At 35.3% G+C, this 24,496-nt stretch overlaps 1 protein-coding gene across 1 annotated transcript; it reads right to left on the reverse strand.

Annotated features, from left to right (window-relative positions):
- Window positions 1-1,699: 1,699 nt before the first annotated feature.
- pfkmb (phosphofructokinase, muscle b) lies at window positions 1,700-21,306 on the reverse strand. The gene is made up of 25 exons (XM_051113124.1): window positions 21,066-21,306; window positions 19,135-19,185; window positions 16,938-17,015; window positions 16,386-16,484; window positions 13,911-13,984; window positions 13,657-13,734; window positions 10,839-11,028; window positions 9,865-10,030; window positions 9,734-9,778; window positions 9,147-9,255; window positions 8,954-9,049; window positions 8,758-8,850; window positions 8,537-8,662; window positions 7,007-7,071; window positions 6,868-6,931; window positions 6,589-6,735; window positions 6,430-6,500; window positions 6,190-6,277; window positions 5,926-6,078; window positions 5,275-5,439; window positions 5,117-5,178; window positions 4,889-5,000; window positions 4,675-4,774; window positions 3,328-3,433; window positions 1,700-3,220 (listed from the first exon to the last, which is right to left on the reverse strand). The coding sequence occupies exons 1-25, from the start codon at window positions 21,289-21,291 to the stop codon at window positions 3,085-3,087; spliced, it is 2,700 nt and encodes an 899-aa protein (XP_050969081.1). The 5' UTR covers window positions 21,292-21,306; the 3' UTR covers window positions 1,700-3,084.
- Between the last annotated feature and the right edge of the window lie 3,190 nt (window positions 21,307-24,496).

The raw sequence follows: 24,496 nt of genomic DNA on the forward strand, positions 1-24,496 counted from the left end.
GCTGGTCATGTTGCTGGTCAAGGACCAGCATGAACCAGCAAAGGACCAGCATAAACCAGCAAAGGACCAGCATAAACCAGCAAAGGACCAGCTTAAACCAGCTAAGGACCAGCATGGTCCTTTGCTGGTTTTTGCTGGTCATGTTGCTGGTCAAGGACCAGCATGAACCAGCAAAGGACCAGCATAAACCAGCAAAGGACCATCTTAAACCAGCTAAGGACCAGCATAAACCAGCAAAGGACCAGCTTAAACCAGCTAAACCAGCATAAACCAGCAAAGGACCAGCTTAAACCAGCATCAAAACCTACCTAACCAGCATTCCAGCATCAAAACATACCTACCAGCATATGCTGGTTTTTTCACCAGGGACCACCACATGAATATAATGAATGTGACTATTCAAGACTGTTCTGAAAGGGTTTCAGTGACGTTCTTGAGCATACCAGACAAAAACTAGGATGTATGGTAAGATGGGATGTAATATATCCCATAATATTCATCCTGTAAGAGTGGACGCGGCCATTTTAATAAATCTTGTCTGTCTGACTTCCGGTCTCATCCAAGTCCAGCTATTTTTACCTGTACAAAACAGCTTGTTGTGCTGCTTGATTTGCAAATTGGTGCGCCTTACCTTTTTTTTTTTAATATATGTAATTGTGAGCACAATGGTTTGCAGTAGAGATAGTTTTACCGTTTGCTGCACGTTGTTATTCTTCTCTTTTCACAAGCGTCATCAATCGGCCATATTGGCGGCACTGAACATAATGCCACTGAACCGAACGGAACTAGCTAATTTTGCTGATTATTAATGTTTTCGGCTCTACTAATTAGTCAGACCAGGAAAAACATTTCGAGTACTATAGACTGCCAAAAGTTATAACAGATCTGGGAGAAGAGTGCAAAAAACTGTTTGAGGAACTAGCAATGTCTGTGGTTGGTCAAACTGAACCAGGATTTCCAGGGCAAGAATCTTGACAACATTCGTGTTTGTTCTTATTTCTGGTCAGGTAGGTGAAATATTAGGCTAATTTCTTAATTTATACTACTCAGATGTATCTTTACCACCTGTTAACTTATAGTTTGTCAAAATATTGCACCCTTTCCTGCTAAGTCATTTTCTATATGATTTAGCAGCTTCCACACGTTTTTTTCTGTTGTTTTGACAGCATAAATAAGCATAACAACGTATTCAGTAGTACATTAAAGGTGTGCTATTATGCTTTTTCACTTTTTTAACTTTAGTCAGTGTGTGGTGTGTATCTTTGGACATAAAAAAAGATCTACAGAGTTTCAAATCTCAAAGTCCACTCCAAAAGGAGATGTTTCGTTTTTAAAAAATCCCTTTTCAAGAACTACAACGAACGGCTCCTTTGGACTACAAGTTTGTTTTCCGCATGCAATGATGTCACAAAACGGTCTATTATAATATCATTAAATTAAATCCCGCCCACGGAAATTCGAATTGTTGGAGGGAGGGTAGGGACAAGGTGAGGGATTAGCCTAACATTAGCGATGCAGCGTTGAGAACCGCTTCAATGAGCCACAGCGCGGTGGGTATAAACACAAGCATTGACTAAAGTGTCCGCTTCAGGGCACCAACGCGCCGCAGACGCGTGCAGTACAGGGCGTCGAAACACGTGCCGAAGCTGTGGTCTACTCCGCTTGACACCTCAGAGCCATAACGCGCCACAGACGTGTGCAGTGTGTGGTAATTGATTTATTCATCATACAATGTAGATAACATTAGCTTCACTTATAACACAAGTGTTTTTTAAAATGCATAAACTTGCACTAGAATAGGCTAGGCTGATCAGTGATGATGTTCTTTGATAATGTTAGGCTGCTTTTAGCCTTATGCTGGAGCTGGTATCTGGCGATTAAAATAATTATGTAAATAATTAAATATATTAGCATGATAATATTGTGTATTGCCCATCTCCCAAGCTGATGATAGGACCCAACACTACTGTAGCGTATTATTTACTCACCCTCCATGCATCCTAGGTGTATATGATTTCCTTCTTTCAGACGAATGCAATCGGAGTTATATTGAAATTTATCCTAGCACTCCCAAGATTTAGAATGGCATAGACGGGTGTTTCCCCTTAGCAGTCCAAAACAAGTCCAATAAAATGCATCCATCCATAATAAAAAGTACCTCACACGGCTCTGGTGGGTTAATAAAGGCCTCCTGTAATGAATCTATGCATTTTTGTAAGAAAAATATCCATAATTAAAACGTAAGAATCATTTCAATCTAGCTTGCGCTAACAGTTGTACACAGAACTTGCTTCTTTGACAAGGGGCGTGGCAGTACTGAAATATGTCTAAGCTGTTCGCCAATCACAATGCAGTGGGGCAGCTAACCAATCACAACACATTTCGTTTTTTGGAAGGCGGGCCTTCATTAAACCTGGAACTAATCGAGCCTTATGTGCCAGGCTGGGAGAGATGTATTGTAATAATGTAAATTACGTTAAAAATAATGCGTTCTTCAAACCACCAAGCATGAAAGCATGTTCTAATACACCCCCAAAACAAAATCAAGACTTTGTAAAATAGCATAATAGGACCTCTTTAACTGTGCAGTCAATGCTGTTGTTTACATCCAAGAATATGGCTGTGCATCTGGTTAACTTAGTGTAAACCATCTACAGGGGCTAATGAACCGGAAGTCTCACCCGTAGGCTTACTTCCACATTAAAAAAATGTTTTTCTTCAGCAATTGATATTAATATGACTGTTCAAGTATCTCTTTTCTGTGTTCAGTGAATATGCAGGTTGCATTTAGTCGGTTTTATTTATTTTCAAACAATAGTACATTTTAGTGATGACAGAATTCAAAATTAAAAATCCAATTGATACTGAAAAAATGTCTATTAGTGGGGTTTTGTTCTTGAAGGCATAGTTCACCCAAAAATTAAAATTCTGTCATTATTTGCTCACTCATGTTATCCATATTTCCTTTTGTGTTCATACTGTTTTGGAAGAACATGAGGGTGATCAACTGAATGTTCTTTTATACTAAGATCATATGGCTCATAAACCTTTCTATCTCACTGTAATTGTGTATGTGTGTGTTGTCTAGACTGCTCCTCGCTTCTTGATAACGTGCTCCATCGTAGCTGTCTCTGAGGTGTCCAAATTGATCTTGTATTTGGCCAGAATCTTAAGAATGGGCCTGAGCTTCAGCCACCACTGAGTCTTCGGTATACGATGTCTGGAACAGAAACAGGCAGCGTGAGCACATGAGGATGCAGTGATAAGGTAGGATTCACTCAGTGAATGACAATGTGTACAATGAAATGAAACAGAGGGATCACTCACTCAAAGTCAGTGTCCTCTTTGAGATCAGAGAGAGGCTGGAAGATCATGGCTCTCTTCTTCATTCCCAGAACACAGGCAGAGTCCGGTGTGTTAGCAAATATACGGCCTGCTCATATGATGATATGAGTGAAAGACATTTAAGGAAAGACAAAAAGAGAACATTATTCACACAAACAGGTCAGGTTCATATGTAATGTATTTTAAATGAATACGGTATACTTTGGTGCCCCGTTGGTTTTACGTGCATTAAAGGGATAGTTCACCCAAAAATGAAAAGCCATTCTAGGTGTATATGACTTTCTTCTTTCAGACGAATACAACTGGAGTTATATTTAAAAAAAAAAAAGCTTTATAATGGCAGTGAATGGGTGTTGGAATTTTGAATTCCAATAAAGTGTATTCATCCATCATAAAAAGTGCTCCACACAGCACCAGTGATTTAATAAAGGCCTTCTGAAGTGAATCCATGCAGTTGTGTGACAAAAATATCCACAATTAAAACTTTATAAATTTTAATCTCTAGCTTCATCAGTTTACAGAGTTTTAAATAAGGATATTTTTCTTATACAAACACATCGATTCACTTGAGAAAGCATTTATTCACCCCTGGAGCCAAATGGAGCACTTTTTATGATGGATAGGCACACTTTATTGGACTCCAAAACCTCAACAGCCATTCACTGCCAATATATAGCTTGGAAAAGCCAGGACATTTTTTTTATATAACTCCGACTGTATTCGTCTGAAAGAAGAAAGTCATATACAACTGGGTTACCATGGCTTGAGGGTGAATAAATCACTGGGTAATATTCATTTTTGGGTGAACCATCATTTTAAAGGTTGTGAGAACTATTAGATGTGTTACACTATTTTCTAAGATAAAATTAACCTAATATGAAAATTAGATAGTTAAAACACATTAAATGTCATTTTGGCCTTTAAACCCTTCTTAACTATAACCATCAATTAAAACCCAGTTAAACCATAATTTTGGCACTAATATTCAATTCATTATAGTTAAACATGTTATTTGTATATTTTCTCATAATTTAAAATATTTATATTTAAGATAAAAATGTTTAACGTTTAAAAAATAGTTCATAAAATGAATACAAAATAACACTTGAATCTACAAACATCTCATATAATATTTATTTCAACCTCCTAAAGTTGACTGTTAAAATTTAATATACATTTTATGACATTTTTATCAAATCTTATAATTCTCTCTCTCTGTTCAGTTACTATTTTTACATGGCCAGTGGTAATTTAAATTTAAACACAATTCAAATCCGGTTAAAATCCCTTTCCTCAGCTGTCCACTTACTGAAATGACTGTTCACTCACCATGTCTGTAACACTCCTTCAGTTTATCAGTCAACCATAACACTGCTTTAGCACCCATCTTTGTGCCAAAGTTCCTATCAAATGGTGTAGGGGTTCCACCCTTAAAAAAATACCATGAGAAAAATTAGTAATTGAGCCCAGAGATAATGACAGAAATCTCTTCTCAGTTTTAATGTTAAAAACAAAGAACACTATCAATAGTATAAACACACACCTGCTGCATGTGGCCAAGCACATTCTTGCGGCAGTCGAAAACACCTTTGCCCTCTTCCGAGTACAAGTTGAAGAGAAAATCTGTGGTGTAGTTTGCATTACATTTCTCATTCCTGAGGGAATGACAGAAAAAAAACAGTTTGATGTTATTTATGCTGGTACAAGTTGTTTGTCTAGATTACTGGAGAAGTAAAGATGTAAAAACAGATTATGTGACAGAATGACCAACCTAAGGATGAGGCCTCTTTTCACTGTGGTCTTCATCTTCTCCAATAAGTGCTCCACATTTGTCTACCAACCAGACATTTAATAGTTAAAAACAAGCAAAATTATATTATATATATACACACATTCAATCAAGCATAAATCTAACCAAACATGTTTTACCTCCAGGTCATGAATGCCAAATGGGTCTTCATAGATATAAGCAGCATCAGCGCCTGCAGCCAGTCCTGCCATGGTTGCCAGATATCCACAGTATCCCCCCATTGTTTCAATGATGAAAACTCTACGCTTTGTTCCAGCAGCAGATTGCTTGATCCTATCGCATGTCTTAAAAGACACAAAACAGATACATATGTGACCCTGAACCACAAAACCAGTCATAAGTAGCATGTTTGTATATTTATAGCAATATCCAACAATACATTGTATGGGTCAAAATTATCGATTTTTCTTTTATGCCAAAAATCATTAGAATATTAAGTAAAGATCATGTTCCATTAAGACATTTTGTAAATTTCCTATGATAAATATATCAAAACCTAATTTTTGATTAGTAATATACATTGCTAAGAACTTCAGTTGGACGGCTTTAAAGGTAATTTTCTCAATATTTAGATTTTTTTGCACCGTCAGACTGCACATTTTCAAATAGTTGTATCTTAGCCATCATTGTCTTATCCTAGCTTTCAGATGATGTATAAATCTCAATTTCAAAAAAACTGACCCCTATGACTGGTTTTGTGGTCCAGGGTCACATAAAGTTAGTGAGAAGCATGTCTGTGAATTGTATATTAATTTTTTATAGTTTCTCACAGTTGTGATAGTATTGAGAGCAGTATCAGCACCGATGCTGAAGTCTGATCCAGGAACGTTATTAGACACAGTAGCTGGAATAACAACAAGGGGAATACACAACTCCTCATATTTTTCTCTGGCAGTCACCAATTCCAAACCTCCAACAAAAGCCTAAACAAAAGAAAGAGCATGTAAGAAGGAAACAGAAAGACGAGATAGCAGATGGACAAATAAAAAATAATGTTTTTCTTCATATTGGAAGTAGAATTAGATTTTTTTCACCTCAAACCCTCCAATGATAACAAGGGCATGAATGTTAAACTTGGCTATATTCAGACTGATCTCTTCTATCATACTAGCTGGCAGTGACCTGCAGGGAGAAACAAAAACAACAACCAAGAAAAAACCCTTACTAATCTATTACTAATGCCCAAACCCTAATGTGGTTAGGTTGCAATATTAAAGCACTCTACAGAGCTATAAAATGAATTAATATGAATTAAATGAACAGCTCTGTTGTACCGCTTGGTTCCTAAATTAGAACCGCCTTTGCCTGTCCAGCCTCCCACGCATCCCCATGTCATTGGTTCAATCTGTGAAAAGCAGGAGACAGATGAAATCACATAGACTGAAGTTCTTTATATGGATTCATGGATTCTTCATTTATGTTAAATACTTTACAGTTCCGTTTGCAAGTCCATCGAACCCGTCATGTACGGCAAGCATGTTGTGTCCTTGAAGGATACCGATCCTGACTGCTGAACGGACTGCTGCGTTCATTCCTGCACACGGAGCTCCCACGTTCAGGATAGCTATGTTTATATTACTCTAAACAAGGAGAGAAAGATAGAAAGAGAAAGCTAATGAAATTACAAATATATATAGATAAAAGGTATTGAAATCTGGAGTAAAGCCTAACAAAGGGATAAACTGCATAATAAATTGATGCTTGTTACACACCTTAACGTCTCGGGCGGTCACATGGGCCAAGAGTTTATATGTGTTCCAATTGTTCTCAAAACTCCTGCAGAAGAGAAACAGCAAATAAATCATAAGATTCATTTGTTATATTAGAAAGAAAGAAAGATAAAGAACTCACTTTCCCCTGAGCTTAACAGCTTCCTCAAATCTGCCCTCTGCCATCGCTTTGGTCACTTCTTTTGTCTAAAAACAAGAACAGGAAGATATTACATATTAAATTGCTTAACAATGGTATAAACCGACAAAAAAAAAACCCATTTGCATCAAATACCGTATGCCTCTGTAAAAAGGATAATACATTAAAACCAATATATAATTATACTACATTTTTACCATAAATGTTTTGGAGTCAGTAAGGTTTTTTAAAACAAATTAATACTTTTATTCAGCAAGGATGCCTTAAACTGGATTCCACAAGAATATTAAGCAGCATAAGTGTTTTTTAACATTGATAATAATAAGAAATGTTTCTTAAACACCAAATCAGCATATTAAAATGATTTCTGAAGGATCATGGGACATTGAAGAATAAAGTAATGATGCTGAAAATTCAGCTTAGCATCACAGAAAAAATTTTCAAATATTAAAAAAGAAAAAAAGTCATTTTAAACTGTATTAATATTTCACAAAATTACTGTTCTTTTTATTTTGTTGGCTGTTTGGCTGTATTTTTGCTCAAATAAAAGCAGTATTGGTAAGTATAGGAGACTTTTTTCAAAAACATTTTTATATAAACTGTTGACTGTAGTTGATATAAAATTATATAGAAAAATAACTTATGAACTATGAAGTATGTAAATAAATTTACATTCAAATAATATTTGAATAGAAAATAGGCATATACTGCCGTTCAAAAGTTTGGGATCATTAAGGTATTTTTTGTTTTTAAATAAGTCTTTTTTGCTCATCAAGGCTGTGTTTATTTGATTAAAAACACAGTAAAAAAACTGTAATATTGTGAAATATTATTGCAATTTAAAATAGTTATTTTCTATTTGAATATACTTTAAAATAGAATTTATTCCTGTGATGCAAAGCTGAATTTTCAGCATCATTACTTTAATCTTTAGTGTCACATGATCCTTCAGAAACCATTCTAATATGCTGATTTATATACTTTTCAGGATTCTTTGATGAATAAAATGTTAAAAAGAACAGCATTATACTGTATATTGTTACAAAAGATTTCTATTTTAAACAAATGCTGTTCTTTTTAATGTTTTATTTATCAAACAATCATGAAAAAAGTATCCCAGGTTCAAAAAATATATTAAGCAGTACAACTGTTTTCAACACTGATAATAAATCAGCATATCAGAATGATTTCTGAAAGATCATGTGACACTGAAAACTGGAGTAATGATGCTGAAAATTCAGCTTTGCATCACAGGAATAAATTCTATTTGAAAGTATTTTAAAATATAAAACCAGTATTTTAAATTACAATAATATTTCACAATTATTTTAATCAAATAAATGCTGTCTTTTGAAAACATTAAAAATCTTACCGATCATAAACTTTTGAACGGCAGTATATACTGTTCATTTCTAGTTTGGGAGAACAGCATGCTGATTTGGATGACCACAACAAAACAAATCAAATAAGAAAGTTATGCAGCCAAATCAGGATGTGTCTATGCCTGCTCACCACTTGCACACACTCCATGAGGGGCAGTCGAACAGCCATGTTTCCAGAGAGACTGACCACACATGCAGGGGTGTCAGGAGTGGCCTCTAGCAATGCCATCACAGCTTCCACTCCCATCCTACTGCCCTGTGAACAAGACAGAAAGACAGACGAGGGAAGACCTTGTTACAGATGCATCAAATAAACAAAAAATACTTTCCAAATCTGAGTTCTGATCATACCAAGATTCTGTCGAAGGCCGAAGGTGTTCCTCCTCTCTGCACATGACCCAGAATAGTGGCACGTGTGTCAAAGCCGAGCTTTTTAGTGACCAGCTAAAGAAACGGACAAATGTGAAGAATTAGTCAATGTCACGTTAAGCACCATCTGATAAAAAATGACAATGATCATATTTATATGCAGCAATGAGGGGCTTACGTGCTTGATAATATCACAAGTGATAGGTTTGCCGTGGCGATCCAAAGCACCCTCTGCCACAATGATGACATTCAAACGATTCCCAATGCTTCTTTGCTGCACAATGAAGACAGCATATTAGCAAAGACATTAGACAGATGATGATGTTGACTATGATGATAAATAAGGCAGTTATAATGTGTATAGATGTTACATAGGTAAGTCTCCTGCACAGATGATCCTCCCATCCTTCATCTGGAGGCATTTCAGGAATAAAAACCCAATCAGCACCACATGACAGGGCAGTGACTAAGGCCAAATATCTATATACACACATAAACATATACTCTTGGTTAATGGCAGAACATAAGAGAAATATTGCATTAAAAAAAGTTTAAAAAATTGTTTACATAAAAAATAAATTATACAAAAAATTATTTATTCTACTTTCCAAACCAGAACTATAACTTAATGTACTGAAAGAGCAAACTAATAAAATAATAACTAATAAAATAAACAAAATAGTAACTAATAAAAATGACACAAACACACCTAAACTTTAAAAAATTAAACTGAAACTAAAACTCAAAATATTTAAAGAAAAAAAAATAACTTAATGATACTAAAATAACACTGGCTGTATCCTTGTGTATAAACAATATTACTGCAACTAATTCATGATCAATCAAGTCAAATTACAAAACACTGATTGGCATGAGATATGGATTTTGTTGTAAAAAAGATAATATGGAAACATACAATAACAAAATGACATGTCCATGCATCCATACTGCAACATACCCACAATGCCTCCCCATCACTTCCAGAATGAAGGCTCTTTGATGACTGCAAAAGGTGAGATAAGTACAGACAAATCAATGTGTTGCCAACTGTGTAGTGCCATATGCACATGCATGTGTGTTTGTATGTACCTCTGAGCTGTTGTTGTGATGGCATCCACTACTTCCATGATCCTGTGCAGAGCTGAATCAGTGCCAATGGTCATGTCTGTGCCACAGAAATCATTGTCGATGGAGCCAACCATCCCGACGATGTTCAGATGAGATGAACGTTTAGCCTCTTCTGCTGTGATTTTACCTGTGAGCAAAGCCAAACAAACATGTGTTTCTCTCTAAATCTCTATGAGAAACTGACAATAATATATACAGTTGAAACTAGAAGTGTACATACACCTTGCAGAATCTGCAAAATGTTAATTATTTTGCCAAAATAAGATGCAACTATTACAGAAGGTTCAAACACTCACTGATGCTCCAGAAGGAAAAACAATGCATTGAGAGCCGGGGGGGTGAAAACTTTTGAACAGAATGAATCTGTGTGCATTTTTCTTATTTTGCATAAATATCTTTTTTTTATTATTAAGTACTGCCCTTCAGAAGCTACAGAAGATACTTACATGTTTTCCAGAAGACAAAGTAAGTTAAATTTACCCTGATCTTCAAATTCAGAAAGTTTTCACCCCCCGGCTCTTAATGCATTGTGTTTCCTTCTGGAGCATCAGTGATAGTTTGAAAGAATCTGTGGGACCTGAAGGACTTTTCTGAAGAACAGCAGGCAGTTTAACAGTTCATGAGCAACTATTACTAAACAAAAAAAAAAAAAAAACATCATTCAGGTAACAACACAGTAGCAGAAATCAAGTGTATGTAAACTTTTGAACAGGATCATTTTTATAAATTCAACTATTATTTTCTCTTGTGGACTATATGTAAATGTCTTTTTTGTGAAATATCTTATTCAGGTCAGTACTAAATAAAAAATAACATAAGCATTTTGTATGATCCCTCTTATTTCGCTAAAATAATTAACATACTGCAGATTCTGCAAACTGTATGTAAACTTCTGGTTTCAACTGTATATATATAACTGTGTAATGTAGTCCTACCTGCTTTCAGCAAGATTTGGAGCAGTTCACTCCACTCATTGCGAAACTCATTGGCGCCTGTCAGGCTTCCATCTCCACCAATAACACACAGATTAGTGATACCCAACTTTACCAGGTTACACGCTGCTTTAGCTCTACCCTCCTTAGAGCGAAAGTCCTGACAGCGAGCACTGCCAATCACTGTGCCACCCTGACAAAATAATCAGAGATAAATAAGAAAGAAACACAAACAACAAAAATGGCAAACATTAAAATAACCTAAGATGTTGGCAGAGAAACATACGTGTGGTGGATGGTTACTGTGGTTGAGACAGTACTACTCGGGCTACTGCATTAGGGTTAAGGTTTGGCTGGTTAGCAAGAGACTGCTCATGCTCTTGTGGTGCCATTAGCCAATCAGCATTGTCATGATGTCATTTGGTCATTTGTCTGCAGCTCATGTGATTTCTCACTTGGAATATGTGGTGTGGGCAGTAGCGCGTGTGTGTATGTAACATTACCCTAAGTCTCAGGGTGAACTCTGGCATTTTGTGCTAGACCATAGTGGTTAGACCATGTAACATGATCGCTTACATGTGTACACAAATAACCTGATGCACTCATCCGTTATTATGTTGATGTGTACGCGATAATAAACACAATGGGCCTCATTCTTGAAACATGAGCAAAATGAAATTTTGTGTAGAAAGCCCCTCTGATGTAAAGTTTCGAATTCATGAAAATGTTTGCCATTCTGTTTGCCATATTTTTTTTAAAAAAAATATTAGTTTGTATGAAAGTAATGTACACGTGCTCCCTGTCACGTGTAAATGGTGCATTAAATATTCTGTGCTCTTTTTGGCAAACTAATGACACAAAATTTTGATGCACTACCATAATAATAAGTTCATTTGCCCCAGGGTTGCCATGCTTTCACAACAAAACCAGACCCAACTGCTAATCAAAACTAGCCTAATCGTGTTTTGGAGAAGGTCGGGGGTAAAATACACATTTTTTGATGGGGTTCCACTTGTACTGCGGGGCTTAATATCACGTTATTGGGGTCAATTCAACCCGTGTACATAAAAAACAACTGCAACAGTGTTAAAGTAGCCAAGTTCCAAGGGAAAACTGCGGACTTGGCAACACTGATTTGTCACGTTTTACCCAGCTGTGCAATTAATGGAGGAGGGGACAATACCAATACTACACCTACCAACCATTACCATTCTATTTGCACAACGACCGAACAACAATTGAGTTGAGAAGTTGAGAAGCGCCACCAGCTGGCCATTCTCAGAAGGCATTTTTTCAGCTGGCTAAAAAGGCTTTGGTGGACAGACACGGTAATTGAATATTATTTTTAGGTATATGGCCTATTAGTCTTTTTTGCAATATACTGGAGCCAAACTTGAGGAGATTCCACTGTGTTTTCGGGACACATGAATTACGTAGTTGTATAGGCAGGGATTATGCTAACTGTAAATGAGTGAACGTGAATGATTCGAATTCATTAACATACATGTTTAACTACCAAATGGGCAAAATACTTTGAATTTACTCATATAAATCAGCTAAAAGCCATCTCTGTCAGAAATTAGAAAATGATACTGAGTAAATGCTCCTGACAAGTAGTATACGTCCATCAAATATTTTTACTTCAAACTCACTAAATTCCAGCCTCAGACCAATCAGAAGTACCAGTACTTCTTTGTATAGAAACCTATACAAAGTAGTCAGAAAGAAATGCTAATTTTAAATAAATACGTCAGATGGATCTAGAGGCTTTTGCATCTGAACTCTTCATATATATATATATATATATATATACACGCCAGTTTCATGAATGAGGCCCATTGAGCAAAAATGTTTGTTGAAAGCAGAAGTGTTTCTAGCCTTCCATTAACAGTTTTTTTACGACGCGTCAACAATTGTCCATATTGGCGGCCCTAAACATAAACAATGCCACTGAACTGAACAGAACTCGCAATTTTTGCTGATTATTACTGCTGAAGATGGTCAATTATTGTCATGTTTTGGGTTATACTAATCGGTTGGATCGAGAAAAAACATTTAAAGTACTATTAACTGCCAAAAGTTAAAACAAATCAAGGAGAAGAGTGCAAAAAACTGTCTGAAAAGGTGTTTTTGGTTGGCCAAACTGAACCAAGATTTCCAAGGCAAGAATCTTGACAGCATTCGTGTTTGTTTTTGTCATTTCTGGTCATGTAGGTGAAATATTAGGCTAATATCTTAATTAATACTACTCGTATGTATCTTTACCACCTATTAACTTTAGTTTGTCAAAATATTACACGCTTTCCTGCTTAGAAAGTCATTCTCTATATGATTTAGCAGCTTTAGCAGTTTTTTCCATGGTTTAGACAACATAAATTAGCAGAACAACATATTCAGTAGTACATTAACCATACAATCAATGCTGATGTTTACATCCGAGTATCTCTGATATGGCCGCACATCCAAGTAACTGACCAAAAACGTGGCGTAAGTGCAAACCCTCTATACTGGGACACAGGCATTCAATCAATAAGTGTTCTAATATTGTGAAACTTTTCTATAATGCTGTTTTATGGATATAAATTGTCTCATGTTCACAAGCAATAAAGAGCAGCTTCATCCCTGACACATGAATTATATTAGACATTTGTGAGTTTTGTGTCCTACAATTGACTGCGGGTAAATTTGCCCTCATCCAGTGCTATTTTTGTGTTCTCTTTTATAAAGCATGAGTGAACTGTTTGAACTGTTTTGTGCCCCAGTAAAAAAGGGTGTAGTTATGCCCCAGGCTGAAGGTGAAGGAAGGTGATGAGTTGAATACCAGCTGCAGCATCATTGACACGCTCTCCCAAGTTGCTTGTCGGATGTTATCTCCTCCATCGACTAGGCCCTGATAACCCTAGATGCACACAAAGATTGGAGGATGTGTAATTGAACGCACACGCTTTACATAAGACACCAGTTTTTGAAAAGAATGAGTGGATTTAGAATTGAGCAAGAGTGAATTAGAAAGCGGGAGTGTGCAGCGAATGCCATTCTTTCACTTTTAATTTGTGTGTGCTTAGATGTACAAACCTCATGTACAAAATAGACTTTCGCACCGGTGTAGATCCCAACCCTCACCGTGGCTCGGACAGCAGCATTCATACCTGAAATATAATAATTAAAGATTCATAATTATTGCACATAGACTTGATTTGCTAGACATTTACATATCAGAACTAGAGGTCTAAGGTTGTCTTTAATTTGTCACAAGCATTACTTTAATTAAGATTTGATGACTGCTTGTGAAACATATCAAGAAAGCTACTAATTAACTGGAATGTGTGTGAGAAAAACTGCTTTTGGTTTTATTCTAAACCTGTTATCTTGTCATCTGGACACACAAACACACATGGTGGTTAAGTCCCATTGAAAAGGGCAATCTAAGTGGCTCGGGTTTCATTTAAGATTGAACCGGAGAGGACAACAGGCAAGCTTCATTGCCCAGCTCTCTAAAGCAACCACATTTCCCCAAAGGTCACCGGCTAAATATAACACCCCTCAGACAGAGAGAGAGACAGAGAGATCATGGGGAGGAATTGAGTGAGAGGGAGAGGGAATGATGGGACGACCATAGTTAAGGTTCTTATAGGACTAGTTGACATTACACAGTTATTTGACTTATTCTCCAGCTGGTACCAGATAAGGTTAAAGGTTGCTTCTTTTTCCTACTGCTAAAGGTTGGATAAAAGGTCAGTGTGAAAGCTTTAGCACCTCTCATGACCTCTCTGATATACGATTCCTGTTGCTCATTCAACATGGCTGCTATAGTAAATGAGAAGGTGGTAGTTCAATCAGGTAATCAAGCATCCAACAAAACCACTTCAAATTGTCATCTATCAAGTCATGCCCGAATTCAATACCACACACATGTGACTGTACGCCTTGCATTTTAATGCAAAAGAGGAGGAAACTGCATATCGCTCTTGATAATACAGACAAAAACCTTCCCAAATGACAAACACTGCTATTCTTCTCACTCTGCAAAATCGAAACTCTATTTCAAAGGTATAGTTCTTCCAAAACTGAAATGATGTCATAATTTGCTTACTCTCATGTCATTCTGAACACATAATCCTTCATACTGTGACATACAAGAGATGTTCAGAGGAATGTCCCTGCTGCTCTTTTCCATATAACAAAAGTGGACAGTGATTTTACGCAACAACGAGGAGGAACAGAAGAACGCGCACCAATTTTGTAATGCACAAAAGCATGAAGAAGATTTGTATCAAACATTTTTATGTGAAATTTTATAGTGTTTTGTTGGACCTTGATGATATAAACATCTCTTTTAGCATTCCAAAAATATATAGGTTTTGAATACATACTGTATATGGGAAAGTATATTTCAGCCTCAGCTTGCATCAATAAAAAAAAAATTATATATATATATATTTTTTTTATTGATGCAATATATATATATATATATATATATACATTTCTTTTCTTTTTTTTTAAATTGATGTAATTTATAGATTTTACCTATTAAATACTGATGCATCTTTAATATACTCATAAACATGTTATGCATCAACTACCCAAAAACAGCTACACTTCTAGTCAGCAGTTTGGGGTCAGTAAGATTTTTTTGTAATAAATGAATATTTTTATTAAACAAGGATGTGATAAATTGATCGAAAGTGACAGTAAAGACATGTATAATGCTATAAAAAGATTATTTTAAATATATTAATAAAAGAATCTTAAAAACGTCACTATATTACAATTAAATCCCAGTCTAATCATGACAAACTATATATTGTTGGAAAGGTCTAAGACTCCTAAATAGATATTTTACCACTGTTTTTCTTACAAATAATTTAGGAAAAATAATAGATTAATTTATAACAAGAGTGCACCTTAAAAATCTACATCATAACAGGAGTCCTGACCTTTTTCATTGCCTTTTTCCCTATCATGTTTTAGAAATGATCATAAATTATATATCAATTGAAAGTTAAAAACCTCATTCATCCTTTGAAACCCGTTTTAAAATCTGACATTGCATTACCACTGAAATGGTAATTCATATTACTTCATATTATATTAGTACTTCAAATCATATTAGAAAATGTATTTGTTCATGGATTATAACAATTTAAGTTTGGATAGTGCACTTTTATGTCTATATTCAAAAATGGGGGTGACAGTTAAAGGGTTAACTGTGCTAATGCTAAGATCTGTTTCCTGAGAAACAAATCAGCATATTAGAATGATTCCTGAAGGATCATGTGATACTAAAAATTTAAAAAACTTACCAACCCTAAATTGTTGAATGGGTGTGTACATACACAGAAACTTAATAACCAATGGCAGATTATTTAAGTTGTCACATCATAAAAATGTGGAAAATGTTCTAAGGCACAAAATTTGGTAGTTACACTATTAGAAATTACGATAAAGAAACAGTGCACCCCAAAACTTTTTAAAGCCCTGAGGTGAGTATCTGCCTTCAGAGTTGGTCTCCATAAAGGCCCATACATAAAAAAATACACACTTCCTCACCTTGTGCATCTCCTCCAGAGGTGAGGACGGCGATGGCCTTTCCAATGCCCATCTTCGTGGGGTCCACAGGTGCTGAACGTTGCATATTGATGAGATGGCCTGGGAATTACAAGAGAAACTGTAACCGTCACCTTTCTCTATCAGACCACACACTTCAAGACTGATTGAGAAAGTGGAGTGGAAACGTGACAGCAGTATGAACTCCCTCTACTCTGGCATGCAGTGTCACAGACAGTGTCCACCCCCTTCATAACTAAATTTAAAATTATCTGCAGTGGCACCACTTGCTGCTAGTGTTCGGACTAAAACAAACACACATAGACATTTACTGTCAGTTGAATCCCATGTCATGTGATCTTTATGCACAAACAAAACCAGATACAAACACAAAACACTCACACAGACAAACAAAAGCATACGGTCATGGTTAGACATGCATACACCAACACACAGCAACATGACCTTTATGCTATCTTTTCCCATAGGACATACTAAGAATATGCGGTGCAACAAAATACTCACACATGCACATACACACGCACACAGACTTACAGCCATTGTGTAGGGTGTTGGAACAGCTGAGGACGTTCGGGGATCTGTCTAAATACTTTGTAGAAGTGGGCTTCCCATCTACAACACAAGGGCATTGAAAAAAGCTTAATTTACTTCTTCATCCTTGAATAATCAATGCAGCTCTGGCATGAATAAATTATTTATAGTACACTTCCATCTGATCTTTCTAAGAAAACACTCAATGTTATGAACACAATATCATGATTATATGGAGAAGAGGTGTGTGCGTTTGTCTTTGTGTGTTTAGTGCTGTAACTAGTACAGATGACCCTTACTATAAAGGGCACAAGGAAGGACTTTTATCAAGCTCAAGGCTTGATAAATCACAGCTGTTTTGCACCACATACCATTGTTATCCAACAACACATTAATATGGATTCATTCAATTTTATGGTCTTAAATAATAATTGTGTAATTAAATTATGTAATTAATCAAATAAATGATATCCAGATTTAAATCTATCGATCTATAAATATAGTAAAAACTCATTATCCACCCAGTTCAGTAAATACTGTATATCTTATGTTTCTCCATTTACAAACAGGAAGGCTTCTAGTCACCAAGATTAGTGTCTTAATGAGATTATAGTAAAATCCGGGTTAAACTCTATGACTCTAGAGTCCCAGTGTGCAACAGCTGCTGGTTGTTGGATGACTTTGTTGTTAGATGTCCAGACGTATGTTACTGTCCACTGATCGAATGCTGCTGTGGATCAGGGTCAGCAGACTAATCAGAGTTGTTGTTGTTTTTGCTTACACTCAGCCAGTCACGTCTCAATTAGTTGTTACAGGTTAGAGAAGCTGACCACTATGAACCTGCCAATCCTGTTTTGAACAAGTTATTTACAGTGTTGAGTTAAACCTCCTTAACACCAGATAATTCTCTTCAGCAACATTAAATGTAGTACGATCAGTTCTCTATAAAACGTCTGATTATTTTGACCACAATTTAGAAAAATTCTTTTTTAATCCTTTAAGATACTGTAATAGGAGACGTAATGTAATACGATGTGATCTCAAGGCAGATTGTGCAATGTGTACAGTGTTTTATGCCAAATGAAATCCTTTACGGTCACAGAAAATTGTCTCAGATGGCAAAGTCAAGGCTAAAGTGTACAGCATACACAGGGCTTTATTCAGAATAATAATTTGCTTCATATACACCACCAATCAAAAGTTTTTGAACGGTTAGATTTTTATTGTTTTTAAGGAAGTTTCATCTGCTCAACATGCCTGCATTTATTTGATCCAAAGTACAGCAAAAACATTTTGAAATGTTTTTACTATTTAAAAATAATTATTTCTGTTTAAATATATTTTAAATTGCAATTTATTCCTGTGATTTCAAAGCTGAATTTTTATAATCATTATTCCAGTCACAATTCTTCAGAAATCATTTTAATATTCTGACTTGCTGTTCAAAAAACATTTATTATTATGTTGAAAACAGATTTTTTTTTCAGGTTTCTTTGATGAATAGAATGTTCAGACAAACAGCATTTATCTGAAATCTTTTGTAACATTATAAATGTCTTTATCATCACTTTTGATCAGTTTAAAAGGTATTAATTTCTGTAATTTCTTTCCAAAAAAACAAAAAAACAAACTTATACTGTGTAATGTTACAGAAGCTTTTTATTTCAGACAAATACTGAACTTACTGATCTTTGTATTCATCAAAGAATCCTAAAAACATACTCAACTGTTTTAAATATTGATAATATTAATGAAAAGTAATGATGCAGAGTAATGAAGAGTAATGATGCTGAAAATCTAACTTTGATCACAGAAATAAATCACAATATATTCAACTAGAAAGCAGTTATTTTAAATAGTACAAATATTTCACATATTACTGCTTTTGCTGTATTTTGGATTAAATAAATGCAGGCTTCGTGAGCAGAAGAGACTTACTTAAAACCATTAAAAATCTTACTGTTCAAAAAGTTTTGACTGGTAGTGTATTTATTTATGTATGTATAAGTTTTTTAAAACTAAAATGGTCTAAAAATTTTGTCTCCTTAATTTTTAAATCTAGTCTCTGATAAAGAATGCAGGGCTGGCGGGCAATCCCAAAACTTAGGTGAAATGACTTCTTAGAAGAACTTGACCTAACTACATTATGTTTGTGAAATTAATTACCAAAATACTACTACACTTTCTAGAGAAGCCTTACCAGCACATAGTTGGGACTTTGATTCAACACTGCTACTTGAAATTTTTGCTCCTGTTTACAAAAAAGAATAAATAAAAAAAAACACTTTTAAATTAATTCATTTACGACTCTTTCTTTGTGTTACATCATTACACCAGTTGGTGGCAACTTTTTTGAGTATTAGGAGTCTTTGAATCACTGTTTCTTAATAGATTAATTAAATTCAGATTCATAACAATGCTACTTTTAAAAATAGATTTTTAGGGGATAGTTCACCCAAAAATGAAAATTCTGTCATATATTACTCAATTACTCATATTTTTTATGAAATGCTTTCTGACCCTACATGGACAGTAACGCAACTACCACATTCAAGGCCCAGAAAGGTAGTAAGGACATTGATAAAACTGCCCATGTGACAGTGGTTCAACCATAATGTTATGAAACTTTTGTGGATAAAGATAATAAAAATAATGTCTTTATTTAATAATTCATTCTCTCCCATGACAGTCTTTGATGTACGTGCATAAGAGTACCACAAAGTATGCGTGTGCATTCCTTTCATCCGGGTTCGACTGAACACATGGCGAAGATATTTGAGTATGCTTGTAGCTTCATAAGAGTACGTTTAACTGTTTCCACCTCAGCTGACATAGTCTTCTCTGAGTTTTCTAAAATAAGATATTTTGAGGAATTGGTAACCAAACAGTTTCGGGTCCTGTTGATTTTATTTGTATTCATAGAACTTTCAATGAAAGTCAATGGGAACTAAAACTGTCTGGTTACCAACAATCTTCAAAATGTTTTCTTCTTGTTTTCAACATCCCTCTTTTATGTTTCACTGAAGAAAGAAAGTCACAAATGTCTGGAACAAAATTATGTTCGAATTTTTTTTTTGGGTAAACTATGCCTTTAAGCTAAGCGACTGTGCGTTTACAAAGAATATACCTATGTAATTTTAAAAGGAAATGTCAAGATATTGTGCCATTCATACTATCAATCATGTTACTGTAAAATATACTATACACAGCAGACAGTTTATTGCAAGACACTGCCAATTGCCTTTAAAATAAGATAATTTCATTCCCAGTTCGCAGTTTACTCAAAAATTAAATTAATTCTGTCATTAATTACTCACCCTCATGTCGTTCCAAACCCGTAAGACCTTTGTTCATCTTCAGAACACAAATTAAGATACTTTTGATGGAATCCAAAAGCTTTCTGACCCTGCATAGACAGCAACGCAACTACCATGTTCAAGGCCCAAAAAGGTAGTAAGGACATTGATAAAATAGTCCATGTGACATCACTTTTTGTGCTCAAAGAAAACAAAATAGTGACTTTATTCAACAATTTCTTGATTGAATTGAATTTCTTGATTGAATGAACAATTGCTGATTTAGAATGAAATGAGGGTGAGTAATTAATGACAGAATTAAGAGTCAAGTAGATTCCAATTCTTGAAGTTGATTTCAAAAATTCCAAAATTCTTAAATCAAATAGCCCTTAATATTTAGAATAGTTAATAAGCCACTCCCATTTTAAGAATATGTGACCCAGGATCACAAAACCAGTCATATGGTTCAATATTTCAAAATTGAGATTAATACATCATTTGAAAGCTGAATAAGCTTTCCATTGATGTATGGTTTGTTGGGATAGGGCAATATACAACTATTTTAAAACCTGGTTTTGTGGTCCAGGGTCACAAATATCCTCCTATGAGCAATGATTTCTTACTGTGACATCAGAACATTAAAGTGCTGTGTCATTTGGTCATCTGGCTGCTTGACCGCTGAGACATGGCATCTAGTATTCAACACACAAATATAAACTCTAACACATGCACACACAAGGCTACATACAGCCACAACAAAGTACAGACATAAAACAACATGCAGTTTATTATTTTCACACACATATAAATGCAAACACACAAACACTATGCGTACCGTAGACATGATTAGCATCAAATTCAATCTTCCTGTGTGTGAACTGCCAGATGAACACCGCCAGCCCAATATGAGGGATCCAGTGGAACAGGAGTAAAGACAGTTGCAGAATACACACGCACAGCTCTACCAAACAAGAACTAATCTGACACACGCATACAAACACATCCCAAACGCATACACACACCTGCCAGACACACACACAGCTGTCCAACACTGCCTCCATTCTTTCTAGAAGAGTGAGATGGTGTGGTGGCCATGACAAGGTCTTATCAGTATTATTAGAACTGACCTCACGTTCCTACTCACGTTTTTTTTTTCTCTCGCCTTCCCTCGTTTTCTACCTTTCAATGCACCATCCTCATTCTTTCAGCATTTTCCAGCAAATCTCTCTCTGACTGTCTGGTCTTTTAAATCTGCATTTGTCGGCTGGTCTGTTTCTGCTAAGTTTTTTTTCTTTAAATTAACAAATAGTATTTTAGTGCTGGCTCAATACTTAGAAATAAGCTGGACTCACAGCAGTAGAGGAAGTCTAATACTGTAATAGGATTGCATGCAACAGAGTTCACGTGCAGATTTTATTGGATCAAAGCAGGAGTTAACGCAGGTAATGTGCTACTATGTTAGGGTAAACTAAAGGTTAGTAAAAAAACAGACCACACTTTTGACTAACATGATTAGTATAGTCTTTTTTCTTTCTTAAAAGGCTCGAAATTTTGGTGGCCTGTTTTTTTATTTTTTGCCTTGCAATCCAACTGTTTGATTTCTTTTGACACAGTGTGCAAGAGAAGATACTAGAGAAGTGTAAGTTATTTTTTTTATTTTCCAAATCCTGAATAAATATTTATTTTGTAATACTCTAATAAATATTACTACATCTAATAAATATATTTAAATAAACATTAATATTGTAATAAAATCAATTGATTAATTAAACTGTACCTTTACCTCCAAAATAAAATAATAGTAAAATAAAAATCTATAATTTAATTAATTCATTTATTTTTATTTTATTTGATTATTTTTTAGGGGGAAAGATAACATGTAATGAAAATTATATATTTTTCTGTCACAAAAAAATATGCTGCCAAGAATAAAATAATTTGATAATTTTTTTAAGGGGCCTGTGAAAATATACGCAAATGCAAATCTGAACTAATGGTTCAACAGAGTGATTAGAAAAAAAAAATAATTCCTTATTGAGCCCTGCCCTACTGTGTAGTGAAACTTTTATGATGAAAATAGCAACTTTTTGAACATTTATTGGACATTTTTTATCAGATTTTTATTATACACTTCAGTTTTGACCTGGAAAAAAGGCAAATACTACAGACATGATTATGTTAATTTATTTCTAAATAACTTAATATTGACAAGCTAGGGCTGCATTATGCAAAGTAACACCCATATTACATATAGTATAATAGGACAAAAATTCCAGTTGTTTTCAGTATCTCTCTCTATTTTCTCAGTTTCATTTAACAGGGCGCAATACTATTTCTTACCAGTGGGTGGAAATAGATACTACTTCCTTAAAATCTTTTCACAGCTGTACAGAGAGGGTACAAAATATTCAATATGTTAAAACCACACTATAATGATTCCCACCATAAAAGAAAAAAATGATTCTTTCATTTGCTCAGTTAGAAATTTAAAGGGTTACTGCTGCAATTCTGTAATAATGCATTTCTGTAGCTTTTATTTTCCAGTCTTCTCTCTCTCTCTCTCTCTCTCTGAGATGTATACCTCATACTGTATTGCTGTTTCCTCTTCCAGCTACTTTATTTATTCATCATGTCTGCTATTTTCACTTGATTCATTCCCCCATATTTAATTTCTCTTTAGCCTTTTCACCATCTCTCTTTTTCTCCATTTATCTTCTCAATAAATTTTTCTGTTTGTCCTCTTCCCCTCCTCCTCCACCGCCCAACTTCATTTTAGTGACTTGCCCTCTCCTAACTTCCCTTCTTTCGTGATCTTTCTCTTATCCCCACTCTTCCTGTTTTTAATTGTATGCTAAATGAAATGCTAAACCTACACACCCTTGACATTTAAAGCACACACACTTGAGAATGCACACACACACAAACACACACACACACTGTATTTTGCGTTGCATATCAAATGAATACGCGTGGCCGTGTAGGAAATAAAATGAAGGGTGTTTGTGTAGCCGGGCTGGGTATGCAATTTTGAAATCCTGAAACTTTGTGTACGTGTGAACATGAGTTGGCAATACAAACTAATTAGGAAACAAACTTTTATTATTGTTTATACTTAGGGTTCAGGGTTATGTATTACTTAAATGATCCAATCAATGATTTTTGCCTTATGGAAAATAAAAAAGGGCACAGAGTTTGAAGGCGGCATGTGCCCGAATAGAGGTTTGGTCATTTACCCAGATGCACGGCCATATTGGAGATACTCGGATGTGAACAACAGCATGGACTGCACAGTTAATGTACTACTGAATACATTGTTCTGCTAATTTATGCTGTCTAAACTACAGAAAAACGTGGAAGCTGCTAAATCATATAGAGAAGGACTTAGTAAGCAGGGTGCAATATGTTGACAAACTAAAGTTAATAGGTGGCAAAGATATGTAGAGAATTCAAGAGTTGCTCGCGCACAGCAAAACTGACGAGTTTCAGCGATGACTCATCTGGACGCCTATGATTGGCCATTGCATGCCTTAGCTCAACAGAATCATGTGTGATTGGTTTTAATGCGCAATACTGTAAAACCGTATAATTACGGTGCAACATGAGCAGATCTTAATTTAACACCGCAGTCGACACTTTCTATTCATTTTTACTTTGTTATCAACAAACGTGATAGATTAAATTTGTTTGTGCAGGCGGCATTTTTGTCCAAATTTTTCTTCCCCAGCCTTACACACTCCACCTATGGGACACAAAATTATAAATGTCTTTACAGTCACTTCTTGATAAATGTAACAGGTCCTTGTTAAAATAAAATAAAAACTTTAATTTCTTTAGAGGACAATGGATAACACCGAGACTTCACCGTGTCTGCTGTCAGGTACCTTCATGATATCATTGTTCACTCAGAGAACTGGACAGAACATCTCTGGAAGGCTGCTATAGATGAGCTTTAGAAGCTGTACTGATCACCAACCCATGAAACACTGTCTAGGGCTGTCAGAAGAATGTTACATGGGAGTTGGATGAGGGCTGATAAGACCTACTGAGAAAAAGGTAGAAGAAAGATTAGGAAGAAAATACTGGTTTGGAAAGACAGGAGGGTGAGAAAATGATGATAATTTTAATTTCTGACCAAACTATAACTTTAGAATTGATACTAAAAAACAGACAGTGGTAACATTCGGTCATCTTGATCAGGTCTGGTGGAATTGTGCATAATAAACACACCTTCTCTGTTAAACCTATTTTTGGAAAGACGCTACAAAA

Source organism: Labeo rohita, chromosome 6 (genome assembly GCF_022985175.1).
Source record: "Labeo rohita strain BAU-BD-2019 chromosome 6, IGBB_LRoh.1.0, whole genome shotgun sequence".
NCBI lineage: Eukaryota > Metazoa > Chordata > Actinopteri > Cypriniformes > Cyprinidae > Labeo > Labeo rohita.